A 27,421-nucleotide genomic window follows, 5' to 3' on the forward strand; every position below is an offset into this window, starting at 1 on the left:
CGGCAGCGTCGGCAGCAGGGGTGCAGGCGGTTTAGGGCAGCGGGGGATGGTGGGCACCATCTTCTTTTGCTTCCTGTGTGCATATTAAATGGGCTTAACGCTGATTGGCTGAGAGCCGTGATGGAAGGCTTTCTCAGCCAATCAGCATTAAGCCCGCTCAATACAAAACCTCATGACCCCTCAACCTCGCGACCCAAGAGTGGGATCGCGAGATTTTGCCTCGGGTTAGGGATCTGGGGCAGGCAGAGAGATCCGAGCACCCTCTATGGGTCGGCGCCCTTGTTCGACCACACTGGTCGAACATCCCAAGAGTTGGCTCTGATTTGGGGGTCCTTAGCTCCCAAGGGATCTCCGGCCTGGGCTGATTAGTGGTCAGGTTTAATGCTTTGACTGGGGGCCCAGTGAAAGGGCTCCCCTGGCTGTGGCATTAGCCCCCTCACTAGAAAAAGTCTGGTGCTGGTTCTGAAATTTTACAGGGGGACCCTACTCATTTTTTCCCCCTGTATTTACAAAATCAGATCAGTGCCTAGTGCTAGTTGTGCACTGTCGCTATGTCATTTGTCCCCCATATTTTTGCAACCAGAGCTGGTTCTGACTAGCCCAGTGCTTGTTTTGCTTAAGTACAGGGGACCTCATATGTCATTTGTCCCCTGTATTTAATTAAAATAGCACTGGGTCACTAAAAGCTCAGGGCTCTTTTGTGGAGGGGGGGCATGCCATTTTTTATTTATTTGTTTTCACGGGTTTTTTTTTTTTACCACAGCAACACAGACTGGTCTCTCTGATCCCGTCTATGCTCTGTGTCAATGACCCAGATGCATGTAGCATGGATCTCCTGGTCCATGCATGCATCTATGTCATTGAAATACATAGCCGCACAGAGGGGTCTCACTGATCCCATCCATGCTTCTGTGTCAATGTACAAAAGTGTCTCATGAAAATGTGGTTTGTTGTCTGTCTGTGGACAATGTGCAGCCTTTACAAAATGAATTCCTTCCCCCTCCCCTCTGTGTTGAGAAAAGCAAAGGGTTTACCTGGAGAAGGACATAAACATATAGTATATTACTGGTGGTCAGTTTTTGAATTATTCTATATATATATATTGAATCATAAAAATTTATTTTTGGAGAAAAAAATAGGTTTACACTGAGATTCAAACCCTAATTTCCTGGTGTGATGTGCAGTCACCTTACCACTATGCTACAACACCTACAGGCAAATACTGAAGTCTTTTACCTCTTACAAAGCGAAAATGAACTGAAACTGACAGCTTCTGTTCTAGATCCAGCTAGAAATATAGCAATAGTTTTTTTTTAGTATATGAAATATGGTGCTATATTTCCAAGTGCTATTTTCTATTCTGTAGGACTTTTTACTTTATATGTAGCTAAAGTATGCAGGAAATTTTGTAAGCCTGTCTGGCACTGCAATGGGAAGCAGCTTACTGTATTGGATCTTCCTCTCCAGCTTTCTACTTAGGCAGCCACAGTATACTTTTCTAAAAATGCTACCTGCTGTCTGAAAAGTGGTACTACACTATATTTGAGCCTCCTTACACATGTCCCGACATGTATATCTTGGCAGGGCTGGTTCTCTGATGGCATGAATGGCAGGCCATGGCTCAATTTTCACAAAGGTGTATGTGGACACATCTGTATTCCGACATGGCATCGGTTTCTGGTAAGGACAATGGATAGGTCCGACCACGGGAAGGCATCTTCCCAGGTAACAAATCGATGGGACAATCCCATTCCTTATGGGGAGGTAAAATGTTAGCATGTTTCTTGTAGAAAACATAGGTGAAAGATTGATATTCTTTAGGTATAGATGGAATCGCCAATGCCTGAATCTCTCTCACAGGTCAGATCTTCAGGAGGCAAGACCCTTGGCATTTCTCACTCCATGACTGAACCTGCATATTACTCCAATCAATTTGTCGGTTGTGCTTACGCAGCTAGGGGTGTCCGAGTATAATCTCATGGGAAGCCTAGGGTATAATCAAGAAGCTGATATGTTCAACATAAAGGACCCCAATACAAACTAGAACAGGTTGAGTTCTTTTAGACACAGTCCTATTTGAAATAGGTCTACCATCAATAGAGGTCAAGGAGATAGCATGATCCAAGGTGATGCAAGGAATTTGTAATTTATCTGCCAAATAAAGGGACATGAAATTTTCTGCTGCCCCAGAATCCAGGAGGGCAGATACAATGACAGGACAAGACTTAATTTCCAGAGCTATTGACAAAACAGAATCATTCTGCTTTGGGGACGGAAGTAAGACTCCTAACTGTGTGTCCCCGGGACTAGTTAGGAACGGGCGTTTCCCAGCTTGCGGGTACAGGAAGCCACCAGGTGACCCGTGTCTCCACAAGATAGATAGACAAAGGTTCTTTTGAATGCCTTTCTGTCGTTCTTCTTTAGAAAGACGGGTATGATTAACCTGCATGGGTTCTTCATCAATTGGATATGAACTGGACCTGTATAAATCTGTTAAATTGGAGGCACCCTGCAGCAGTATAAAAGAGGTTTGCCAGCCTCAGAAATGAGCAGAATAACAAGAAAAATACTGTGCTGGTGTGTCCTTGTCAAAACACATATAAACACATAGTATAGATATTCTCATATATTTTATTAAAATTGATCCTATATTACTAATATTCATAAAACAACAATAAGACTCAATCTCATCAATAAACCTGTTGAGTGCAGGGATTCCTAATACACATCACAGTAATTCCATTGCCAAGTGGCAAATGGTACAGTATGTGGAAAGATATATATCCAATGGGGGACTTAATGCAACAATGTCCCATACAAAAATAAATGAAAAAGAAAAAATACTGTCATTCACGGGGAGATGAAATAGCATGAGCCATGATGAAATAAAAGTCCAGCACTTGATATAAATCCAAGCAAGGAAACATTAGTTGTAGATCATACCTTGCAAATAGGCTTAGGAGAAGTGTGTAGCTGGGCACACTTCCCTTGGAGTGGGTGCGATCAGACATTGTCCAGCTATACACTTCTCCTAAGCCTATTTGCAAGGTATGATCTACAACTAATTGGATACATATCTTTCCATATACCATTTGCCACTTGCCAATGGAATTACTGTGATGTGTATTAGGAATCCCTGCACTCAACAGGTTTATTGAGGAGATTGGGTCTTATTGTTGTTTTATGAATATTAGACACAATATAGGCCACTTTAGTTATAGTAGTAGGGAAATTGGAGGGTTCTAAAGTAAAATGTACATCACACTGGTTGAGAAATCCACGACACAGTTTAGGATTGCCAACAAACTTCCCAGGTGCAGGTAAATAAAAACGAGGAGGAACTCCAGAGGCAGATACCACAAAAGTGAAGGTAGGAGTAACTGCAGGCATACTTGCAGTAGTTAGTGTAGCTTGTAAGGTATACTGATGGAGTGCCATATCCTGCACATACGGTGCTAATTGTTGTTGCATAGTTCCCAATCCTTCCAGGCGAGAAGCCATGCCATGAATTAAATCTGTTCTGGACTCCAGTCCAGTGGCCAAATCCATTAGGCCAGTGCAAACTGTTAGGGGTAAATATACTAAGCTGAGAGTTTGGGAGAGTTTGCAAACTCTGGAGAGTTTGGGCATTTTTTCCTACTCTCAAATTTACTAATGTCAAACTCGGGAGAGAGATCTCCTTTGCTACGGGAAAATACTGGAGTTAGCAAACTCTCTTCAATTCATCATCAGCAAAACTCGAGAACCTTTCACTGGTGAAGATAGGATTCTGGAATTTACCAAGCAGAGAGTTTGTAAACTCTCATGAGATGGGAAAACTCTCCTGTAAAAACTTATGAAATAAATTCACCTGCCTGTGATCTGAGAGTTTGTCAGAAACATACACAGATCACTGTGATCCATGTATGTTTCTACCTGTAAATTTTTTAAAAAAAGGTTTAAAGTAAAAAAAAAAAAATTACATAGGGCCCCCCTCCTAAAGCTTAACCAGCTCGAGACTTGCCAGCCAGCGGCCGCTCATTGGCTGGGACCCACGTGGAGCAGACGCTCATTGGCTAAGTCCACGTGGGTCCCAGCCAAAGAGCGGCTGCTAATGTGAAGCCGCCACTGATTGGCTTGCACCAGGCACTAATGATACCTTATTCTCCCTGAGCTGTCATTAGCGTTACTGTATCTACATGCTGTAGCATGTAGATACAGTGTGTCCAGGGCCCTATTTGGATTACTGTGGAGAACATCGTGGGACAAAAGGTGAGTACTGGATCTTTTTTTACAGGTACTTCCATTGGATACTTTACGTTGAGAAGGGGACGTGAACATCTGGCAGCAGGTGAATGTATGTGAGTGTGTATGGATGTAATAAATCTTTATTTTCACGGTGTGTGTCTTTTTTTACACATTTCTTTACAGGTGAACTACACATACCAGCAGGCCCTTAATGTCCCACATGCTGTTATTTGTGGTTCTCCAAGTACCAGCATGTGGGGAAGGCTTGCTGGGACCTGCAGTTCTACTGTAAAGACAATGTTGTTCATTCTATTTTTAACACTACACCTACACTATCAACCTGCCACCCACCGCCCAGGGGTGGCAGGGATAGACCCGGGCTATCAGCCTAGGAAATCGGTGCCATGGAGAGGGGGACCCCTTTATTGGGTGTGTCCTCAACTCCCCAGGGATCCCTAGCCTGGGCTGACCAGCGGTCAAGATTGATGCTACAGCTGTGGGGCCCGGTGAAAGGGCTCATCAGCCCCCCGCTAGGAAGGGTCCAGAGCTGGTTTTAAATATAGGAGTGACCTCATGCAAACATTTTTCAACCTATATTTAAAACCAGGTCTGCCTGGTGCTGGTTCTTAAATTGCGGTGGAACCCTACTCATTTTGTTCCCCGTAATTTTAAGAACCAGGACTAGCTGGCAGGTTCGGGGCTGGTTAAGCTTTAGGGGGGGGGGAGGCTATGTCATTTTAAAAAAAAAACTTTTATCACGTTTTTTTACAAGCTAGAACACAAGCAGCTTACACATATCTCACTGTTATGTGCAGACTGCTTGCTCTGGAGAGTTTTGCAGAGAGAAGACACTGCAATCTCGGGTGAGTCATCTCCTGCAAAACCTGCTACTCTGGGGAGAAATCTCCTGCAATACCTGCTTATCGGGAGTGAAATCTCGTTCTGCTTCACCATCGGCCATCTCAGTCTCAGCTAAACTCACTTCTTTGTAAATTTACGAGTCTTAGGAGGTTCAAATCACCTGAGTTTAGGTGAAGCTAATCGAGTTGAAAAAAAAAAGCAAACTCTCCCAGACTCGATTCTCAGTAAATTTATCCCTTATAGGGGAATTCAATATGGAGCAAAAACTCAGTTTTTGCGTTAATATCGCACCTATGACGTCATTATCGCAGGTTTTAGTTTTACACTGTATTCAATTTCAAAGACTTTTCGCAGGTTCGAAAAGTCTTTGAAAAAAAACGGGGATAACTTTTCACCACTGAATAGATGGCGAAAAAAAATGCAGAATTGGGGTTTAGGGGTGCAGGCTTAAAAAAAATAGCCTGCACCCCTGGGAATGACATTTTAAAAATAACTGTCAAAAAATTAAAAAAAATAGGGACACCCCAAAAAATTAATTTAAAAATTGGGGTGAAAAAAAAAAATGGGAAAAAATGTTTAAAAAAAAGGGAAATAGGTTCAGGGCTATTCTGCAAGTATGCGGCAGGTGTATTCTAGAATAGGCTATTAGCGTCAGGTGCATAGTTGCAGAATGTTTAAAAACTTACTTTAGGGACATAAAAATATGCTAGTACCCATTTTCATGTACCCCAAATTTGATGGGACCACTTAAAAAAATGAAAAAAATAACCCAAGTGCTCTTCTGCAACACTTCTTCAATGTCGGGAAAAAAACACCTGCTGCGGCTATTTAAATCCCCGACTTTCACCCATAGTGATCCCCCATGTTTTTACAACTTTAGGGGGGTCCTACAATTTTTTCAAGGAAAATTTCATAGTTTATCGCAAATCCCACTTCGCCAGCTCCCGTTTTCGTAGATTTTATATTGAATACGGGGATAAAGCGGGCGCGCGCCCGATACTTTATCCCTGAAAAATCTCAGATGTGGCGCGAAAAGTCAAGCATGGACTTTTTGCTCCCATATTGAATACCCCTCTTAGAGTCTGTGTTTGTTGTGGACCCTGGGTGGAAACAGGAGTAAACACCTGAACAGGTTTAAACTGAAAAGTAAGTTATTTAATGTGGATGTTGGTAGAAATGAACAATAAGGTAACTAAAGTCCAGTAATAACAAACTAATAACTGTAGCAGGAGGAAACTGTAGTGAGTGGGAATAAATAAATGTCCAGTACAGTGACAGAGATGAATAAGGTGAATCCAGATAGACTGTAAAGGTGAAATGGAAATCCTGGTATGCAGAGTAATGGCTTGAGAGGGATATCCGGAAAGGCTGTGATGTTGGCTGTACAGGAATGGGCTAACTGAGGAGACAGGTTCAGGCAGAGTGGGTCTAGTGGAAGGTGCAGGGCGATCTCCAGCAGAGTGCTAGGCAAGGCAGAGCGGTGCAGGCTGCTGGGAGCTGTAGGCAGATAAGGAGCTAGGACAAGCACCGGGGCACAGGTCTCAGGTTCAGGAGTGGAGGAACTCTCTCACAGCTGACGCTGTGAAACACGTTGCAGTGGCAACTACAGGGCACTCCAAACACCATTAAGTACCCAGAAACAGAATGTGATAGGCTACAGAGAGCAGGTGACCCACAGATGATTGGCCTGCTATGTCACATGGCCAAAGACAACATGGTGGCGCCCAGACAGCCGTGACGCAGAGACTTACCCCTGTCAGGACGGCCCAACGCCGGCAGACCTCTGAGTACAAGCAATGCCAATCTCCACACGCCAGTGCCACAGCGCCCTCTCCAGTAAGGACTGCAAACCTCCACGTTGCGAAACCTGTGTCGTTACACAAGTTCTGCAGCCGACAACTCTCTGTAAATTACGGAATGGGTATGATGTCCCAGTGGTTCATATCCCGACGCCGGCAGCCCGAAGGGATAAGATCCCGATTAACCCTAACCTTCCCCCCTAGTGCCTAACCCTGACCTCTCCCCGGGGGTGCCTAACCCTAACCCCCCTTACCGCACCTTAAACCTGTTCCTCCCGGGGATTCCTAACTCTAACCCCCCTCGGGGGTGCCTAACCCTAACCTCCCCCCAAAACCTAACCCAAACCAGCTATGCTCCCTATACCTAACCCTCCCCCCCAAGCATAATGCTAAAGGCGCCCCGGACTTAGCTCATTTGGGCTGGCATCCTTCAGCATTCTGGCTATGGGACTAAGATAGGCGTCAGTATTTTGATGCCTATCTTAATTCCCTTGTCGAGATTCGGATGTTGGTATTGAGACCGTAAATTACATGTCACTACTAATGTAAAATATTGAGGACATACGGTATTTCATAACTCCCCCATAATATTAAAAAAAAATATATATATATTTAAAATAAAACTATTAGGACCTAACTTATGAAGAGTACTCAGGAGCTCAGACGCGCTCGCTAAGATGCATACTCTCGCTGCTGCCAATGGTATGCATTGTGCGCATGCCTTAGTAAAAGTTCACAATACATTCGCTCGCTGCGCATAGACAGCCAAGCAGAGTGAGTGACAGGGGAAGCCGTTTGTGGTGATAACAGGGGCTGGCCATTAAAAACGGGGGAGTGGAGGTGCAAATGCAGGCGAGCATCTCAACGGCGTATTGGAGGTGTGCATAATTATAAGACAGCATCATAGTACACGTCACTTGGCTTGTTTTTACACTGAAGTGCTCGCAGTGCTTGCGGCAGAGTATGGTCAACCTGAAGCGCTACCGATGGTCATGACGTGCACAAATGGGCGATGTACCGATGGGCATGACGTGCACAAATGGGTGTCTTAAAACAGGTTAGTGGGTGTCTGCATACACCATGTGATCGCTCGCTAAGGAATACTGGACGTGCTAATGTATTGCTGTGCGGTAGCACTGCCTACGCAATTTGCATACACATCGTGCGAGCGATCGCATCTAGCGAGCGGCTCTGAATCAGGCCCTCAGTCTGCTATATATTCACTGCTGCACCTAGCTGGTCATCCCAGTACACATTAATATGCATACCTACTTTCCACTTTCACCTACTCTCCATTGCTTAAAAGTAAAACAATCTGTAGTGGCGCACAGCGCAATAGTGTAAATGTCACAAATATTCTCTCTTTAAAAACACCTTGTTCATTAAATCCAATTTCTAGTTTTTCCCCTAAATGACTGCTTGGTGTACAGTATACTCATTTATGGTAAAAATTAAACATAACAGACAGAAGACATTGGGTCTGTCTTTAATACATTTAACACTTTTGTGTGTTTGAGTCTTCTACATTGGGCAAAGAGCATTTACATACAGTATGCACATCAGGTCTGCAATAAAGGTGTCCCACTGTTTCCCATATAAGACTCTGGCCCTCATTCAGAGTCAGTCGCAAGAAGCGATCGCTCTCCCTGAATTACCACCCACAGCTTAGCGACCGACCAGGGTGATGGTCGGGGCTTGAGACGAGACCCTAAGGTTGGGTCTCGGCAACCGCAAGCCCCAGGGAGCTTCCTGCTCTGCTGATGTCAGTGTGGCCACCCACCAAACGGCAAGCGTTCCGTTAGAAACGCCTCCATTTGTGTAGCCACCTCCCAGCCCAGCCTACAAAACGGGCCGAGCTGTCGATCAACATCGACAGTCGGCCCTTTTGTAGTGAGCTCCGGAGCAAGAGAGTTTCTCTCTCGCTCCGGGGTCTTGCACACACGCAGTGCAGCTGCTGCGCGTGTGCAGGACCAAAGCATCGACACGGTTGCGAGCGCGCAGCGCTTGCGACCGGGTCTGAATGAGGTCCTCTATTTCCATTCTAAACCTATGCACAGTGGGAGAAATCAGAATGTGCACATTAGGTGGCCAGTGAGTTGATTTTGGCCCTGATTCAGCAAGAAACGCAATTACAAAGCTACACGCAGGCAGCTTTGCAATTGCGTCCTTGTAATAATGCAAATGCAGCAGGAGGTGTATGACACCCCCTGCTAGATTTGCGATCCCAGCACTGCAATGGAGGTCGCAGTGCTGGGATCACCATCGCGACCATCGGTCTGGCCAGCTTGTGAGCCCAGGATACTGCGTTGATCAACGCAGATCCTGTGCTGACCGCTCCCAGAAAACGGGGCATGTACACCAGTTTCTGGGAACGGTGCCCGCCCCCACACCGCCCCTTAATTGCCTCTGCCTGTCAATCAGTCAGAGGCATTCAAGGGCTAGAGTGCATGTGAGCAGGACCCATTCTGCACACTCGCAGAATAGGTCCTGCACATGCGCAGACTCCCGATAATACAAAAACACCAGTGACTCTGCATGTCAAATATTGTCAGGTTTAATGTGCTGTGCTCAGCAGCACTTGCACATGTGGGGGGAGAAAATGGATAGATCTTGCTTTCATTTACAGGGAACATGAGTACATACAGCAGGTAATGTCCAACAGATGCTGCCATTGCAATCTTTTAGATCCTGTCAACAAGTACAGTAAGCAAAGATGTGATGATGTCAACGCCCAGGCTAGTATCACTTGCTATTGCATGGTCTATTATGTGTTCTACTTCTCTAAAGAGAACCTGTCACCAAGTTCCACATTTTTATTAGCTCATTACATACTAACTTGCAGTGAGGTATAAATAAAGCCAGACTGAGAGCATAGGGCTTTTTTCAGATTGGTTGGCAAGGCTGCGTTCGCACGCACCACGCTCGCTGAGAAAATATGCTAATGAATACAAACACACGGCAACCGCAGCACTATACCAAGATGCCCATCACTGTGTAAAGCCACCCACTTCCCATGACATGCATCTGCAAGTCAGCGAAAACATTGGTACCACTGAGTAACATCAGAACCATCCGCACAGTTGTGATTGACCTGACCCTACTGCAGAAACTGCTAAACTTCCTGTCACCATCTAGACTTCTGCCAGCGTATGCTGTCGCAGGGGCTTAATTATGCATGCCCATATAATGGCGTTCTCTGACCACTCCCCGTCACCACCCTCAAACAGTCACTTACTGTCATTCACTGTGTGAAGACTCTGCATGCTTCCTGATTGCTGTGGCCGGTTTATGCACGCACACTGCATCTTATACGTATGCGCAGAATGAAAACATAGGCTGGCTGCGTACGAACGAACGCAGCCTTGCGAACCAACCTAAATCAGGCCCATAGTGCATAGAGAGCTCTGTATAAACCACTTAACTGAGAATTTATTTTTTTAAAAACTGCTGAGAAATTGTCATTTTTTTATGAGTGAATTAGGTGAAGAACATCTATTTCAACTTATCCAAATTGATTTAATAAAAACAAAAGTTTTTTTTTTTTTTTTAATATTTGTAAAAAATTTGTTTTTTTTCAAACATAGGAATATCGGATCACCACCATCCGAACATTGAGAACATCAGAAACATTGAAACTTTCATTTTTACAGTAGCTTCAGGCACCAGGTACACTTTAGGGGATCAGGGCGGGTTAATTACCTTTTTTCCAGCGGCTGCTAATCTCTGTAGCTGCTGGGTGTGGGGTGTTCTGTTGTATTGACCGATCAGCAGTGATCGGCAGCATAGCAGATACTGGTGGAGAGTGCAGGGAAGCAGAGGGACTGGAAGGTCCCTCTGAGTGCAGCAGCTGCTGGAAGATCATCTTCCTGCACCCCCCACACTGTTTATCTGACTGGTTGGATTACCGCGACCAGATCAGACAACACACTGCCTGGTGTGGTTGGAAAAATGCGACCATGCCAGGCCATACTTGCCGACATTCAGCTCCTTACTTCCGGGAGGGGTGTGGCTGGACAGTGACACTGTATTGGGGACGGGGCGTGATCGTGGCCCCACCCCCTCTTCACAATGCCGAAATTAAAGGCATTGTGAAGCAGGGGGCGGAGCCACGATGACGCAATTCAGCGCAAATCACGTCACCGCCCTCCCCCCCCTTTTGCGGGGGTTTCTATAATTAGTGCACGGGGGGGGGTCGACGGCCACCGGGAGGCTTGCCTGCCTTTCCGGGGGGGTGGGAGTGGCACCCGATGTTGTGGAGGGTAGGCAAGCCTTTGCCAGGTAAGTGGTTAAATACATGCATGTGAGTTTACCCTGATTATGAAAACATGTCCCTATTTATTCCAAGTCATTTTCTGATTGAATTATCCATATAATGTAAATATGCCTCAATACAGTAACCTCCATTAAAGCAGTGAACAAAAAATAAATTCCCTGGCTTTAAGATGCACCAAATTCTCAACATATTTACCTTCAGGCCACATCTCCACCCAAGATAAATGATAACCGCAAACAAAGTACAAGGTTCAAGAGTGTAAATTTAACACACCCAGAGCCTAAAAACCAACAAAACTTCTTTCTCTGACAGGTTAGTAATTATTGAGTTTATCTGTCATTGTCACATTCACACTCTTTAGGTTAACAGGGTCAGCATCTTAAGGAGGGGTCTTGCCTGTTCTAAATCTTGCTAAAGGACTAAAGGCCTGATTCTCAGAGATGTACCCATACCCAATAGTTTGCGTACAACTCCGATTGTTGGAGATCTGCTCATGATCTGCACTGCACATGTGCAGGTCTCCTTCTGCAACTATGGTCGCAGTGCTACTAAGGTGCAGCATAATTGAAATGTTGCAATGGTTTGGAGGTGAGGAATAGGTGGCGATGGCCAGAGTTCCTGAAAACTGTGACATGTTTGGTTTTGGATCTGTATTTTTTGAAAAAATGTATAAAAACAGCTAAAATCACATAAGTTGGGCCTGTTTTTTGTTCCTACATTATTTTTAACCTCAATAACATTAATTTCCAATAATTTCCAGTCAGTTTTAACCACCTCAGAGCTCACAATATGGTTTTTACCAATATTGGCCAGAGGATGCAGCAAGCTGGCAGGCTAAATTAAGCGACAAAACAGTGGCACAAATGCACAGCATTTAAAAAAATATACAGAACACCTATGAAACATTGCTACAAAGTAGTGGCAGACAGGATGGCAGTTTAAAGAACTATACAATGCCATAGAAACCAAGAATGTTTTCATTTATCCAGAACTAGATCAGAGGCCTGAGGGCAGTACAGGGAAATGGAGGTGGCATATGTAGTGGAAGGCAGGTAAAGGATTGATTGATTAATTGATTAATTGACTAATCGATTGATTAATCTCTTGATTAAAAATATTTAATTTGAGATGTGGAGCAAACTTTTAAAAAACCAAATCCAAATTTGAGTTTAATTTTTAATTAAAGCAACTGCAAACTGATCCATGCAGCACATCACAGGCCTCAGGAGTAAGGACAATACAAGAGATTCAAATAGCCTTGCAAGAGACAGAAGACCATCGCAAATGCACTCCAAAAAGTATACAAAAAATTGAGACATAGAATATATAAATCAATGTTCTATTTTGCAGCAATTGAGAAGAGAAAAGGCCATGAAAAAATACATGATTGATTGGTTCATTATTTAATTAATAATAATAATAATAATAACAATATTTATTAATAATAATAATAATAATAATAATAATAAAAAATGTGAGATGGGGCCTATATCGAGAGCTGTTTTGCAGCAACTGAGACAAGGCCATAAAACTATACTATTTAAATAGCCAAGGATTCCTGACAAGGCTTGCAAGAGGAGCTGGCCGTACTACCCCCCTCCTCCACAATAGTTTGTTTATGACTTGGACCACATTTATCACCACATTATTTCCAGATAAAAATGTGTTGCAAATTAGTAATGTGTTATGGCAATAATAAAATAACCAATTAAAATGTTTGTCGTCAATGCAAAAAAACAGCTTAAATAAAGCAAAGTGAGTCTATACAAGGGCCTCTATATAGCACTTTTTTCCTCCTAGTAGTCATAGGGACTGTCTGACATGCTTATATGTACATTGTCATAAAAATAATCCTCCACCATTTTATGGATAGAAGTGTCACTCATTTTGTGCAATTATTTTAGACCTGATCAGATGTCAAAATGTTGACTCATCCTCATCACCAGTGGGTCTCTTGGGAAAGCTGAGTTGTTTTTCCTGGCAGCAGCAGTTGCAGGAGAAACTGAAGAAGGAGACATTGCTGTGTCATGTGCCACTTGAGCTGACAACTTGCTCACAAGGAGCTTTTTGCACCTCTTATGATCTGTGTCAGTTGGAAAGAAAGACATGGCCTATGACTTAAACCTAGCAGCAAGCATGGTCACCAAAATGTAGTGATCCAATTTCAAGATGTTGACAACCCTTTGATCCTGTCAAAGCGCATAAAGAACTACAGATCCAACATACTTGGCAGATTCGCTTTGTTTCATCTCCTCCTTCAGTTTCTTGAGGTGCTGTTCCAGTAGTCTATTTAAGAGAATCACCTGAATCAAGCTGGCAGTGACTGTCATACTTTTGATGGTTTAAGCACCTTGCATAACATGGAAAGTATTCTCCACTGTGCTGGACTAAGGTACATTTTCCCTTCTCTCCCTATGTCAAGGTTTGTTGTGTAGGTTTGGATGACTTGTTGCTGATCCTCCATTTGCTGAAGCACATAAAGGGTGGAATTCCACCTTGTTACTACCTCTTGGTTCAGTTGGTGGTATGGCATTTTTTTTGGTCCACAGGCAGCATCTCCAGCATGCACTTATCATTTGATTGTGTGCGCAAAACATGGGATGTGTTCAAGTTCACCCAGTTGTAAAGCTCTTATAATATTTGTTGCATTATCAGAAATGACAAATCTTGAGAGTCCTAGCAGGGTAAGACATTTTACTATGACATCCCTTAGTTTTTCTAACAGGTTGACACCAGTATGCGTCTTAGTAAATCCAGTGATACAGAGAATAGCCTACCTGTGAATGAGTTGGCATAGTTTGTTAGATGCTGCTGAAGGTTATACACCTTCCCAGTGTGCTGTCACAGTCATGTAATCTTTAGTTTGACCTGCACCACTTGTCCACAAGTGGATAGTGGGTACAATGACATTTTGTAGGCCAATAACTAGCTTTATTGTTACTGTTCTGGTACAGGTGAGGGATTGCTTTTCTGGTAAAATGGAATTGAGATGGAGTTTGGTAGCAGGGACACATGATCTCAATTAACTGTCTAAATGAAGATTAATTAATGGCAGATATTGAATCAGTTATAATACTAGCATAGCCATCATGGCTTTAGTGATCAGTTATGCAGCATGGTGCAACTGTCATAATGCTTATGGATTCTTCTTAGGAATTTTGGGAAGGGAGGAGTCAGTTAGCTTTAGCAAATGTGATGCAGGACTACCTCTGTTCATTAATGTGATGATTGATGATGAAGGTGTTGGCGGTGGAGATGAAGGTGCCGGGATCTAGCTGAGAGAAGGGAGCTAACTGATGCTGGACTGCTTGTTATTATTTTAGCATAATTTCCATAATTTTCCAAAAACTTTCCATGAACTCGCTGCAAATGATGTAACAGGGAAGAGGTTCCTAGATGGTTAACATCCCTACCTCTACTTACTTTGGCTTTACAAACGCTACAGATGGCTTGACAATTGTTTTCAAGATTTGGGCAAAAATAATTCCACACATAAGAGGTGGATTTTTTGGTCTTATGACAATAGCCTTCTTCTTATCAAGGGCAAGAAATGCTTCCACTGGTGCGTCACTTACACAAACAACATCCTCAACATCAACATCCTCATTAACACCGGCATCAGCTACACAAATACCCCCTCAATCTGTTGCTTTTTCACAGTAGCATTGTTGATTTTTATGTCACCATCTTTACTGCCTAACCCCACATTTGCAGAGGTTGCAGAAATGGTGGAAGGAGACTTCTCTACAAGTACAATATCAGAAATGTCAGACTCACACACTCGTGGACACCCTTAGACTCTTTCGGAAGACTCAGTTTCTTTAAGACTGAGTGAGAAGGTGTTGCATTGTCATGTGAGGTTACAGAAGAAGATGCTTGAACCACAACTTACAAATAAAGACCAAGGCCTGGGTCTTTCCTTGCCACTGCATGTGGTGTATGGCATTTGGCAATTCTATATTCTTCTGCAGTAAACTTTCCCTTTATTATTAGAGGTGATGTTTTTTATTTAACATTGTAAAATATTGTTTTGATTTCAGGTGCACTGTTGAGTCGAGACCTGGACCCCATCAGAAAGCTGAAATCTGGATGGGTTAATTTCAAAAATATATATCACACCTCTTTTGCCTTATGTGTATAAGGATGTTTGCTGCATTTCGACTCTGTTCCTTTATCTGCATTGGGACCAACAGTTGCACACATTGCATAATATTTTTAAGTGTTTCCTAAGTATAGGTCTAGTGGTGCAATGTGTTACCATTTGTTGCTATGCTTTTCCTGTAATTGCATAGACAACCTCACTTTTAGTACTTGATATTTTTGCTGAATACTCACAGGCAGCAGTTTTATCTCCCTCCCAGACCACCAATATAGGTTTATATGTTTTTACAAGATATTGAAATTGTTAAAAATCCTTAAGTACAGTACAATAAACTGCTGCTTCCAAAGTGGGGTACTGGACACCCACTATATATATCAGTAATATAAGTAAAGTGCAGATAATTAGACTATGGGGCTGATTCAGCATTGACCACAGTTTCACAATTATTGGGAATCTGCTCTGTGAATGTGCAGAACATGTCCTGCATGATCGCAGGCAGCCCCTGCTATGCTTCTGCCTGATTGACAAACAGAGTCATTTACGGGGCAGTGCAGGGGCGGGGACGGCTGGCGTTCCCGGAAATGGGGCGTGTCTGCCCCATTTTCTGGGAGTATCAGGGCCAGGGACTGCATCCATGGACAACGTTTCCTGGCCTCGCAGGCTTGGAAAGTCTGCGTAAGCTGAGGCTTACTTAGCTGGCCGGCGACACGGTGCTATCCACCATCGTGACCCATGGTCGCGATGGTGATCCCAGCCTGTAACCTCGCTCGCAGTGCTGGGATCGCAAAGGCAGCAGGTGGTGTCAAGGGGGTTCAAGCACCTCCTGCTGTATTTGCTTATTAGCAAGGACGGGTGTGCAAGGCTGCTTACGTCCAACTTTGCAATTCCATCATACGCTGAATAACCCCCTATATCATTTATTATAATAAAACACATACTAAGACAATGAAAAAAAGATTGTTTAAAAATTGACTGTAATGTCAGTGATCATACGATGCTTTCTGTAATGTAACAGTCCAAAGCCAAATATAACAATCAATTACTAGAATTTGTTAGTTGAAGTACAAAACTTTATTTCAGCATAAACTCAGTAATGTGTTGTGGGCACAGATTTTGAATATAGCTTTCCTGATTTTGGTCCAAGAAGTCACATAATACAGTTATTACCTGGAGAAGTTTTGCAGCAAAGTTAATTACTGAATGTTAGTTTTAAAATAGCATCTTAATTTTCTGCCTCAGTATATACACACTCATGGTGATAATTAAGTATTGCAATATGCAATGTCACAGCTTCTGCTAATGAAGTCTGAGAAAACAGCATATATCAGTTCATTAATAGCTGATTATTTTCATGTACAGTCATTTCAGCAGAAATGCAGTACATACACTACATTCTTGGGTCACAGCCATAAAGTCTGAGTCACATAAAAGAGATAAAGCAGGTTGAACAGGATTTGGTGACAGCTTCACCGCCTCTTAGTTAAATAAGTTTTGTCATTTGATAGTAGCAAAGTTCACTACAAATCTCACCATTCCTGTTTCTAGAATATTTAAGATTAGCCTCTGGGTATTAAACTCTGGTAGCAGAAGGCTTCATTCAAGCCTGGTGCCTACCGAGTGTTGTAGGAAGTACAGTAGCAATGTGACATTTATACTGAATAGCACTGTTACATAACAAATGGTACTTTTCTCTATTAAACCTGATTATTTGTCTGTCCCACAGTGACATCACAACAGAAACTATATATACATTATATTCAAAGTCATTGCATATGTTTCTGCTCTTATTTACTTAAGACTGGCACATACACAATGTACATTGCCATAATATCTATTGTTTACCAAAAGGTTTATAGTTGTAGCATACTTGTCTACTTTATGGTCTTCTCTACTGGGAGATCCTAAAGGGTAGGTGCAAGGGGCAAGGGTGGGTAGAGTAATAATTCAATATGTGCAATCATGTACCGCCTCCTGCTCAATCCACAATGCATAGCATTGCTCCGATGGGGGAGGAACCATGATTATCTGATTCTTAACCCACCACTTCTTTAACCTGCTAGAATTATGAAGGCGAGATGTAGGATAGCAGCCCACTCATTGGGGACTCTCGCAGACATTCTGGGAGAGAAGGTGAGTATGAGTAAACAGGAGGATATACTATAGTGTACATTGCCTCAGTTATTAATAGAAATGCTAAAGCACTGGGGAAAATATATAGCCATCTATGAATTCATTTTAGACTTCCAAAGCCAGAAACAATGCCCAGGGCAGCTGAGAGTGGTGACGGGCCTGGGTACTGGGGGAAAGTGGCCAAATTGGGGAGGCGTGATCACAACCCATACAAATTTTTTTTTTTAAAGTATACACTGCACAGGGGGGCACCAGGGGGCTGCTCAGCCAGGGGCAGATCCAGGGGTGAAGGGGGGGGGGATCATGCAAGAAGAGAGATGACTGGCTACTGTTGTTCGGTGGCAGCAGCCTCCCTGGACCCTAAGCAGCCCAGCACACAGCGGCACATGAGACTGCTGAGCAGAAGTAGTCAGTCCTCTATCTCCCTGCCGAATGTTTCTCTGCTTGTTACTGGGAAGGAAGGTGGACTCCTGCAACAAGCCTAGGCCCCCTTTTGGCACCACTGACAATGCCTGGAGATATAGAATGGGAATGGTAGAAGTGGGTAATTGTAGGTTCAATACAGTACAGTATGTGTGTGTTCACATAATTCTCAGACTCAGACTTGGACACAGAAAAAGCCATTTGTGGTGCTGGAGGGTTGGTGCAAGTATATGATGAGTGTCAGCAGCAGCAGGGGCTTTGAGAGGGAGATAGGGGGAAAGCTGTGTGCTGGGCTGCAGTGGGAGGGTGCTCGTGGCTGCGAAGCAGCAGCCGCAGCAGTCTCCTATGCCTGTGCGTGGGCGCAACCACACTGATCATGCCCCCCTCTGGCTTTGTGCAGGGCTGAGGGGCTCACAGTGTCCCCTAAGGGGGTGTGGCCAAGCTTGCCATGATTATGCCATGTCCCCTTCCCCTGGGCCTGGCATGGCTCTCAATGCCCCTGATCAGCTGTGTATTAACCTCTCTCAGTTGATATTGTTTAAACCTATAGCACAGGGGTTCCCAAACTCTGCCAGCACAGGCCAGGTTTTAAGGATATCCATGCTTGTATTTAATTACATTTGATATTATATATGCCACTTATTTTACAATTAACCAAGATTTAGAAGTGTCAAGGAAATATTCTATGGGCCGTATTCAATTTGAGGCGTTAAGTCCAGATTCGCGGTAATTTACCTCCGATGATGTCATTATCGCCTGTTTTAGTTTTACCCCGTATCCAATTTCAATGACTTTTCGCCTAGGCGGAAAGTAAATACAATGTAATAGGTGGTAAAGTATCACCTATGAATGGCAGGCAGTAAAAAGTGCAGAATTGGGGTTTTTGGGGGCAACGTTTCGGGAACCCCCATGCAGCCTTCAGACAGTCCCCCAAAGGTAATCTGTGTAAAAAAAAAAAAAACTTAAGGACACCCCAAAAAACTTACTTTGAAAAAGGGGGTGAAAAAATAAATAAAGTGGGGTACCAACTTAAAAACTAGCGAACTTGACTCGGGGGGGGGGGTCCCCAAGTATGCCCCAAGTGTTTTTTGATTTCAGGTGTTTGCGGCAGGTGGATTTTTCACAATTTTTTTAAGTCACTTTAGCAAGTTTAAAATATGCTGACCCCCATTTTCAAGTACCCCACATTTGATGGGCATAGTTGTTTTGCCCGAAAAAAACTTCTAAATGCTCTTCTGCATCACCTTATTCAAAGCCGCATTTATGCACCTGCCTATTAGAAACTCCTGACTTCATTCAGGAGTTAAAAATGGGGGTACCCTTTGTCCTCCCCTATGTCGACACTTCTTTTTTAGGGGGGTCCCTAGAATATTTCCTGAAAATTCCCGTTTTGTTTAACCTGTAAAAAAATGGGGTAAAAATTTACAAAAAAAAATGACATAAGGTCCCCCCCCAAAAGGCAAACCAGCCCCAGGCTTGCCAGCCAGTGGTGGTTTCTATAAATATGGGGAACAAAAAGTGTAGGGTTCCACCGTATTTTAGAAACCAACCCAAGGCTGCAGGGACCAGTTCTGGTTTTAAATATAAGGGTAAAAAAAACGTGGGGATCCCACTGTATTTAAGACCAGCACCAGACCCAACTGCCCGGGGTGTAATGCCACAGCCTGGAGACCCAATCACTGGGGCTCCAGGTCCAAAGCATTAGCACCCCAAATCGGTCAGCGCAAGCCGGTGATCTCGGGGGAGTCGGGGACCCCCCAAAGAAGGGTCCCCCCCCTCCTGAGCACCACAGGCTTACGCTGAAGCCCGGGACTCTTCCCCATACCCCTGGCTTGGTGGGTATAGAGGTAATGGGGGGGCCAAATAATGTAAAACTATTGTGTTTTACAGTGGAACTACAAGTGCCAGCATGCCTGCCATTTTGCACTTGTGGAACAACAAGTGCCAGCAGACATGTGGCACCCGTAACTTCACTGTAAAATAAATAGTTAAAAAAAGACAAAACACACACACGGTCACAGTATAACTATTACACACACCTACACATTCACACATACTTACCTATACCAGATGTATCGGTCCCCTTGTCCAGTATAATATCCTCAATACATGGCTCTGCAAAGAAAAATTCATACTCACCTATATCTTGGCACTGGTCTCCGCAGTAATCCAGGTACTTGGCAAAACAAAAAAACGAGTATACATGACCCACGCAACAGCTATCAGTATGTGTTTTACCACACATACTCATAGCTCCCAAATGCCAGCTGACGCAACATACACGGAGCTGGCAGTCCTGAGAGCCAATCAGCGGCCGCGCTGACTGTAGAGCGGCTGCTGATTGGCTCCGGTAACTGACAGTTCCCACGTGGTGTGACTCGCCCATGTGGGAACTGTCAGTAGCCGGAGCCAATCAGCGGCCACTCTACAGTCTGCGCGGCCGCTGATTGGCTCTCGGGACTGCCAGCTCCGTGTATGTTCCATCCATCCATCCTACAGAGCTGGGTGCCATACTCTCCACTCAGAGCCAGGGCTGTAACTAGGGTGGTGCGGCACAGGACACCGCAGGGCAGGAGGCAATGCTTGGGTCAGTCAATTTTCTGTTTATATAATCACTCTCTTGTAGCTTCCTTTTCTTTTATCCCCATTATCTCCTAGTTTCCCCATCTCCTTCCTGTCTGACCCCCCTTTATCTGGTAACCCCCCCCCCCAAGCACCTAACACAAATATTTTAAAATACTATCATACCTGGGATTCAAACCTATCACGTCTCACATGACAGTTCTACACCTTAAACATGGAGCTATCTGCCCCGCAATTTCTGATGGCAGCCATTTACCTTTGCTGGTGAGTGTACCATACATGAATCTCCCCACCGCTGATATTTGCTGCATATACACTACAAGTAGTCCTCTTTCTATACCTACAGTTGGTGATCTCCACTGCTGGCTCCAGGCTTGTGCATGGATGTTCTGATGGACAAATCCAGCTGCAGCTTGACCAGTGCTCTATTACATGTAGAGATGGAGAGTTATACTGCATAATTATTGTGTGTCATCACTGCAGCCATTGGATTCACACTGTATTTGGCAGTGACACCTGGATAACAGTGGTGCAATAAGATCAGTAACCCTTTATCATTGTAAGGGACAAATCAGATTAGTCATGCCCCTTCCTCATGAGGCCACACCCCTTTTTTGGGTACACATCTTATATCTCTATTTGAAAGATAGGGGGCTTTATGGTGCCCTGTGCTGGCCTTGCCCCCTGACTGCATAATGTCATGCCGAGGGGGTGGGGCCACCAGCGCTGGTAAGGACAGCAGCACTGACGGAGCAATCTCAGTGCTGTTGCTGTACAGGCTGTTGGCTGCATGTCTGGATGCTCATGTCTGGCTGCAATAGTGACATTGGCTGCAGGGTGCCATTCCAGACACCCTGCTAGCCAGATGCAGAAACCATGAGGCAGCGGTGGTGCTGCCCACAGAGCCCTGAGCATCCCTAGTTATGACCCTGTCTCCACTACTTTTTTTTATTATTATCAGATTCACATGATTCATGTTTTTACTAACAGTCGGTATATGTAATGATGACTGGCAAGTCTAACAAGAAATATGTCAGTTTACACTTGGGTTGACATAGACGCTGCAATATTGATATCAGGCAATTGTCCCAATGTCACAGTGTGTGATACAAACGCAAGCATAATGCCTGGTAACAATCTGACTGAAATAAAATGTATTACTCTTGTGCGTGATTGCACCCAGTGTAGATGATGGTAGTTTGGCTGCTTGGTCAAAGCACGAAGCACAGTCGTAGTGCGAAATTGTGTATTTATTTTACTGGAAGCATAATAAATGTAAATACAGCAATTAAAACATAACTTGAATAAGGAAAAAACTAGCTATTACATCACATGTTCACCAATTACAAAAGATCTGTCAAATAAACTAAATGCAATAATCCAACAACCACACCTAAGTATAACAGCCCTCATTGCATATTTACATGTTATTATCAGTGTTACGCTTAACATCATACGCAAACAGTCTATGAATCCAACTCCAACTTTGCATTACCTGTACTATGTAGATAGAATACATCAGTACTGTATTGGAAACTTACATGATTCAGCTTATTTATTCTAACCCATTCATGCCAGATAATGCATGTCATCCCCTGATAAGAGTGTGTTTTATCATGTAAGAAAAAACAGTATAGCAGCTCCCAGTAATATTAGTTATACACTGGGGGTAAATTTACTAAGATGGGAGTTCTATTAAAAAGTGATGTTGCCCATAGCAACCAATCAGATTCCAGGTATTATCTTCAAGAAGGTGCTAGGTAAATGAGAAGTATAATATGATTGGTTGCTATGGGCAACATCACTTCTTAAATAGAACTCCCATCTTAGTAAATTTACCCCTGGTAGTCATATTGTACCACATCAAGGAGCACTCCTTGTCTGCTAATGCACAGTCCATGCAACTGAAAAGTCTGCAGTGCATTTGTGAGTCTTCATATAGTACTAATAAATAGAGGTGTGCGGTTTGGTTATACTCGGATTTACTCGGATATGTTCGGTTATCATAAACGGCATCATATTGGCTACCCTGCTCTCATTTGTTTTGGATAGCCACTAAAATAAATCCCAAATAATCCAAATTTACGGTAACGGCGATAAGAACCGAAAAAACCGAACCCGCACATCTCTACTAATAAAGGTGAAATCACTATATTAGGTTATAGGCCCTCATTCAGAGCCGTACGCTCTGAGCAGAGCGCACGCTCTGCATGAGGGCCAGGCTCCATTTTCATGGAGCGTCCTCCTGGACGCTCGTATAGCTGTGGGTCACCACCCACAGGCTATACGAGCGTGCATTTTGATGGCCGCGATGGTCGTGACCATCGCGACCATCGAAATTGCGAGCCGGAGCCTGCGGTTGAGGTTTTCAACCGCAAGCTCCGGAGTGATTTTGGCTCTATCAGAGCCAAAATCACTCCCACTGACATCACTAGTGATGTCAGTGGGCCGGCTTCTGACGGGAGGCGTTCCCGTGGGAACGCCCCCGTCAGGGAGGCACGCCCCCGGCACGCCCACCAAAGGGGGCGTGCTGTCAATCAACATTGACAGCACGCCCCCTTTGATCGGACACAACGAGCGAAGGAAAGTCCTTCGCTCGTCGTGTCTGGCGCATGCGCACGACGGAGCTCCCTCCGTCGTGCGCATGCTCAGTGCAGACCATCGACCCACTTGCGAGCGGACAGCCGCTCGCGAGTGGGTCTGAATCAGGCCCATAGTTATGTAACAGCATTAACCCCAGAATAGGTAAGAATGCAAACATCTGACACCTACAGTATCTTAATGACTGACATATTTTAAAACCCTACGTGTTAAGCTAAACTGCATTTTTTCTCGCCCTGTCATACCCTGAAGGCTGAGGGTGATTTTGGTTTAAGCATAGCTAAAGTAAATTAAAGAAATATAAATTGTGCTTCTTAACCTAATTGAGCTGTTGTGCACATAAAAATATATATAAGACCTGTGCTGTATAATGCAGCTCAAGTAAAGGGTTTCAAGTTGGTCAAAAGTATATGAGCGCTGTGTGTAATTTATAGATTGTAGCAATACAATAGGGAAAACATAGAAAACTCCAAAGTGTGTTGGGGGAATAAAAAGTGTTTTAAAAGCCAATTAACTAGTCACTGTTCAGGAATATTGTGCTAGCTCTTGGTTAATAAAAGCAAAATTTGCTCATGTATGCAGGCACTCTGGTGTTATTGTAGCAATACAATAGAGAGAACGTAAAAGTAAATAAAATAAATAATAAATGAAAATGAATAAGAAGAGGAAAAAAAGTGTTTTAAAAGACAATTTGCTAGTTGCTGTTTGGCAACATTGTGCTAGCTCTTGGTTAAAAAGCTAAAATGTAACAATAATAAAAATGCAAATATACAATAAATTGTTTCCAAAGATAAAATAAACTAGTTGCTTTTTGACAACAATGTTTATGCCGTTATGTGAATATTTGTGTGAAGCCGGGTTTGGGCAGTAAATAACATTGTCAGGCTGGATTGCCTCCTTACACTACACCTTTCCCCAGAAAACAGGGACAGGCAAAATGTAGAGTAAGGAGGCGAGGAGGCGCAGCATGATGACAGGCTGCCAAGATTCTCAGAAGACCGGAGGAGCAGGAGAAAAGTGAGAGGGACCAGCCAAAGCGATGACACCTACTTCTGGCATGAAGACTCCTATCATGCAGCAGTGAGTGCAGGGAGCCGGGAGGAGGGACGCGGGAAGTTGGCAGCTGCAGGCAACTAGTACATAGCAGGGAGGGATCTGAAAAGATCTTTCTGCTGCACAAGCTGCTGTGTAAGCCAATGAATGGAGTTTATGCCTTAATGAATGCGGGTTAAGAGCCATTATAATGGGAAGTTTATTTAAATGAGATAAGGTCATGGAAAACATGCAGGCAAAAGAACTGTCCTTCCTTTTTGATAGAGCACATAGCTTTCATCTCAACAAACAATTACTTATCATATTTCTGTGGTGCCACAGATTGAGTCTTCTTCATATTCTTATGATAGAATGATTTTTTAATCATTTAGGAGCTTTTAATTTTATTAATAGCTTTTATTTATATGGTGCCACAAAATTTACTCCAATTTGAGCAAAAATACAAAACAGGGTAGAGAAATGCACATTCAAGTCGGCACAAAAATCAGCTGTATTATATAAATGAAATATAGTCCCAAAGTAGCCAGTAATCTCATGTACACATAGAAGAGACTCCAATGTGCAGCATCTTGAAAAGAAAAAGAATGTAACAGCTTATTTTTGGCCCAAAAGCTTTAACTGACAGGACTGCAATGACATGTGAATTGCTAGCCTATGGCAGACATGAAATGATCTGTGAAAAAGTCTGCACAAAGCACTTTACATTACAGAGCCATGCATCTGTGTACAGGGCACAAGGATGCTACACATAATATATTCCCTGCACTTACACATGTATTGTGGTTTATATACTGTGTCCTTGTGGTGAAAATTCCCTTCTCTCCTGCAGGTGTAATTTATTATCTATACTTACAACACCCAGCTTAGTAATTGCCAAAAGCTAAAACAATAAAAATAAAAGCTACACATACACATGTACAGTACTTTCCTATATCAAATGTGGCTAGACTGAGATTAGATGCAAATGAGAGTAATTACAATCTATTATTATGCAGTACCAATGTCAGATGCATGTAGGTAGCAATCGGTCACTATTACGTTAGCTTTGGTGAGATGAAAGTGCTGAATAAATGTGACTGACAAATCCACAAGAAAGTCACAGACAAAATGTTCTGTCCACCACACCCAGGCATATCCCATTTGAACAAGGTACTGTATATTTACCTGCTAAACTACGTGACTGGCACATTCTAGAAATCTTTGTCCCGTATTAATACAAGGGTTGCAGCAACACAACTTTCCATTTTGTATTCTATTATGTACTGATGTGTTAGGACAAGTATAAGTTTGTCCCAGTAAGTCACAAGCAGAAGTTAAAAGAAAAAGAAGATGGGTTTGTTGATGGTGCATTGAAGTGTGCCTAATATTTTATTTAAAATGATAAATACTGTATGGAAATTAAATTCAATTTAATTAAAGACTGGTATTATGCAGCGGTGCAAGTAGAATTTTTTTCTTCTCGATACACTTTGTAAAAATGGGGGCATGGCCACACGTTACAGGGGGCATATCCGCACGCCATGTGCACGTTTCCCTGCACTCTGTGGGCATGCAGTAAGAGCATGACGTGATGATGTGACGTCAGCATTGCGCTGCCAGCAGACCTGGCTGCAGCCAGGCAAAAATAGAGAAACTGTCACACTTACGAGCACTGTGATATGCTCGGCACAGCAATATTCATATAATGGCAGTGCCATGGTGGTAAGGTGGTCGGGTGGTATGGCATTTAATTTCTTAATGGTACGCCGTACTGGCCCGTACCGCCTTACTGTCATCACTGATATTATATATGAGTAAGCAATTAATAACAGCATATTACTTGATTCAGCCTTAGCATAGAGTTATACCCCTTTTACACCAGAGCTAAAACCCGGGTTATTGCAGGGTTAACCCAGGTAGCTCCTTGGTGTAAAAGGGGAAAGGGTTGGATTGCCTGGTCGAGTGACCTGGCAATCCAACGCAGGTTACTAGCAGGGTTTAACACAGGAATAACCCGTGAAGCCCTGCAGTGTAAACAGCGCGATCCGGGTCAGGGTGACGTGGATCGTGCCGCATGCCTACCGATTGGCCAGCTTCAGAGGCGCTTGGAGATGACGTCATCTCCAAGCGTCCACTTCAACGCTGGAAAAGCCGGTGTGAACGGCGTCGACTCGGGAATACCCTGTTCCAATCTCCGGGTCAGACCCGGAATTTCGGTATAAAAGCGATATAATCCAGAATGTGGATTTACAGTATTAGGCTAAACCTGCACAGGATATATTCAATCATTAGATTAAATCTAATGCAATTAATCACTTTACTAAAAAGACTGATTGGATGAGAAAATCTCATGTCAATAATTGCTTAAACTAGCACAAAAATCTTAATGTGTATTTCAAATGAGCCTTTCTTGCCTAATATATTTAGGGATGAGCAATTACATACTTATCCCATTAATCTCTATGGCTCAGTTTAATCGCTTGAAGCAATCCAGCATTAAGCGATTTAAGAAGATATTGTCACTTTACAGAGCAATTAAAAAGCACCTGTTATTGTACACAGAAAGCCAGTGAGCTGCTATGAATTACAAGACCGAATGGACTTGTGGCAATATGTGAGCTATTAGAAAGACTTTTTTCACTTTTTTATGTTAAGAAGACTGGTGAGTGCTCTCTTTTTCCTACAATATACTGTATATCGTATTAGTAAAAATCACTCACATAGCCTAGCCCTAAATACATTCATTGTATCTCTCACCTTGGGTCTTTTCCAGACAAAAGGAATATTTGGCTTCTCACTGTAGAACAGCGAGGCATCATTGGCAGGGAAATCTGCATCTTCAAACAGAGTACCATTTCGCAGACACTCCTGCTTCAGCTGCTCATAACTTTTGCCGGATGAATGAATGCTTCGGGCAGTCTGCGGGGAATTGGGTTCCTTCTTTCTCGGGTCTTGATAGATGTATGGCATTCTTCTATCTAGTTTATTTCAAAGTGCAAATGGTAAGAAGTGAGCTTTAAAGTAAGAAAGCAAACACAAATATAAGTCACACAAGCACACACACACAGCTACTGTATAGCAGCCGGACAGCTCAGTGGGAAATACATACAAGTTGGACAAGCTAAATTGTTCACAGAAGGGTGATTAAAACAAACATTCAAAAAATGTTTGCTCCTCCTTTCCTTCCACCTGTTAGAATGAGAGAAAACCTACCTTTGCCAAAGCAACTTGCTATAAGAGGCAACACCCTTTTGAGCCAACAATAGAACTGACAAACTTTCAGCATTTATGTTTTATTGTACTTAGTATGCAAATTGCTCCAAAGTAAAAAAAACAAACTAAGATTAAGATTATATTTTTTTAAGTAAGTATTGCGTAACTTATAAAACA

The 27,421-nt window shown here is 43.2% G+C and overlaps 1 protein-coding gene across 1 annotated transcript in view; it reads right to left on the bottom strand.

Annotated features, from left to right (window-relative positions):
* CAPN9 (calpain 9) overlaps positions 1–27,197 on the bottom strand; it is a 158,120-nt gene extending 130,923 nt beyond the window's left edge. The window contains exons 1-2 of the mRNA XM_088472520.1: positions 27,141–27,197; positions 26,789–27,009 (exon numbers count right to left, since the gene is read on the bottom strand). Of these exons, the coding sequence (XP_088328646.1) occupies positions 26,789–27,001 (213 nt within the window). The 5' untranslated portion in view covers positions 27,002–27,009; positions 27,141–27,197. The remainder of the gene's footprint in view (positions 1–26,788; positions 27,010–27,140) is intronic.
* Between the last annotated feature and the right edge of the window lie 224 nt (positions 27,198–27,421).

The sequence above is a fragment of the Taudactylus pleione genome, unplaced genomic scaffold (genome assembly GCF_031769625.1).
Source record: "Taudactylus pleione unplaced genomic scaffold, aTauple2 ptg000125l, whole genome shotgun sequence".
In the NCBI taxonomy this organism is placed as follows: domain Eukaryota; kingdom Metazoa; phylum Chordata; class Amphibia; order Anura; family Myobatrachidae; genus Taudactylus; species Taudactylus pleione.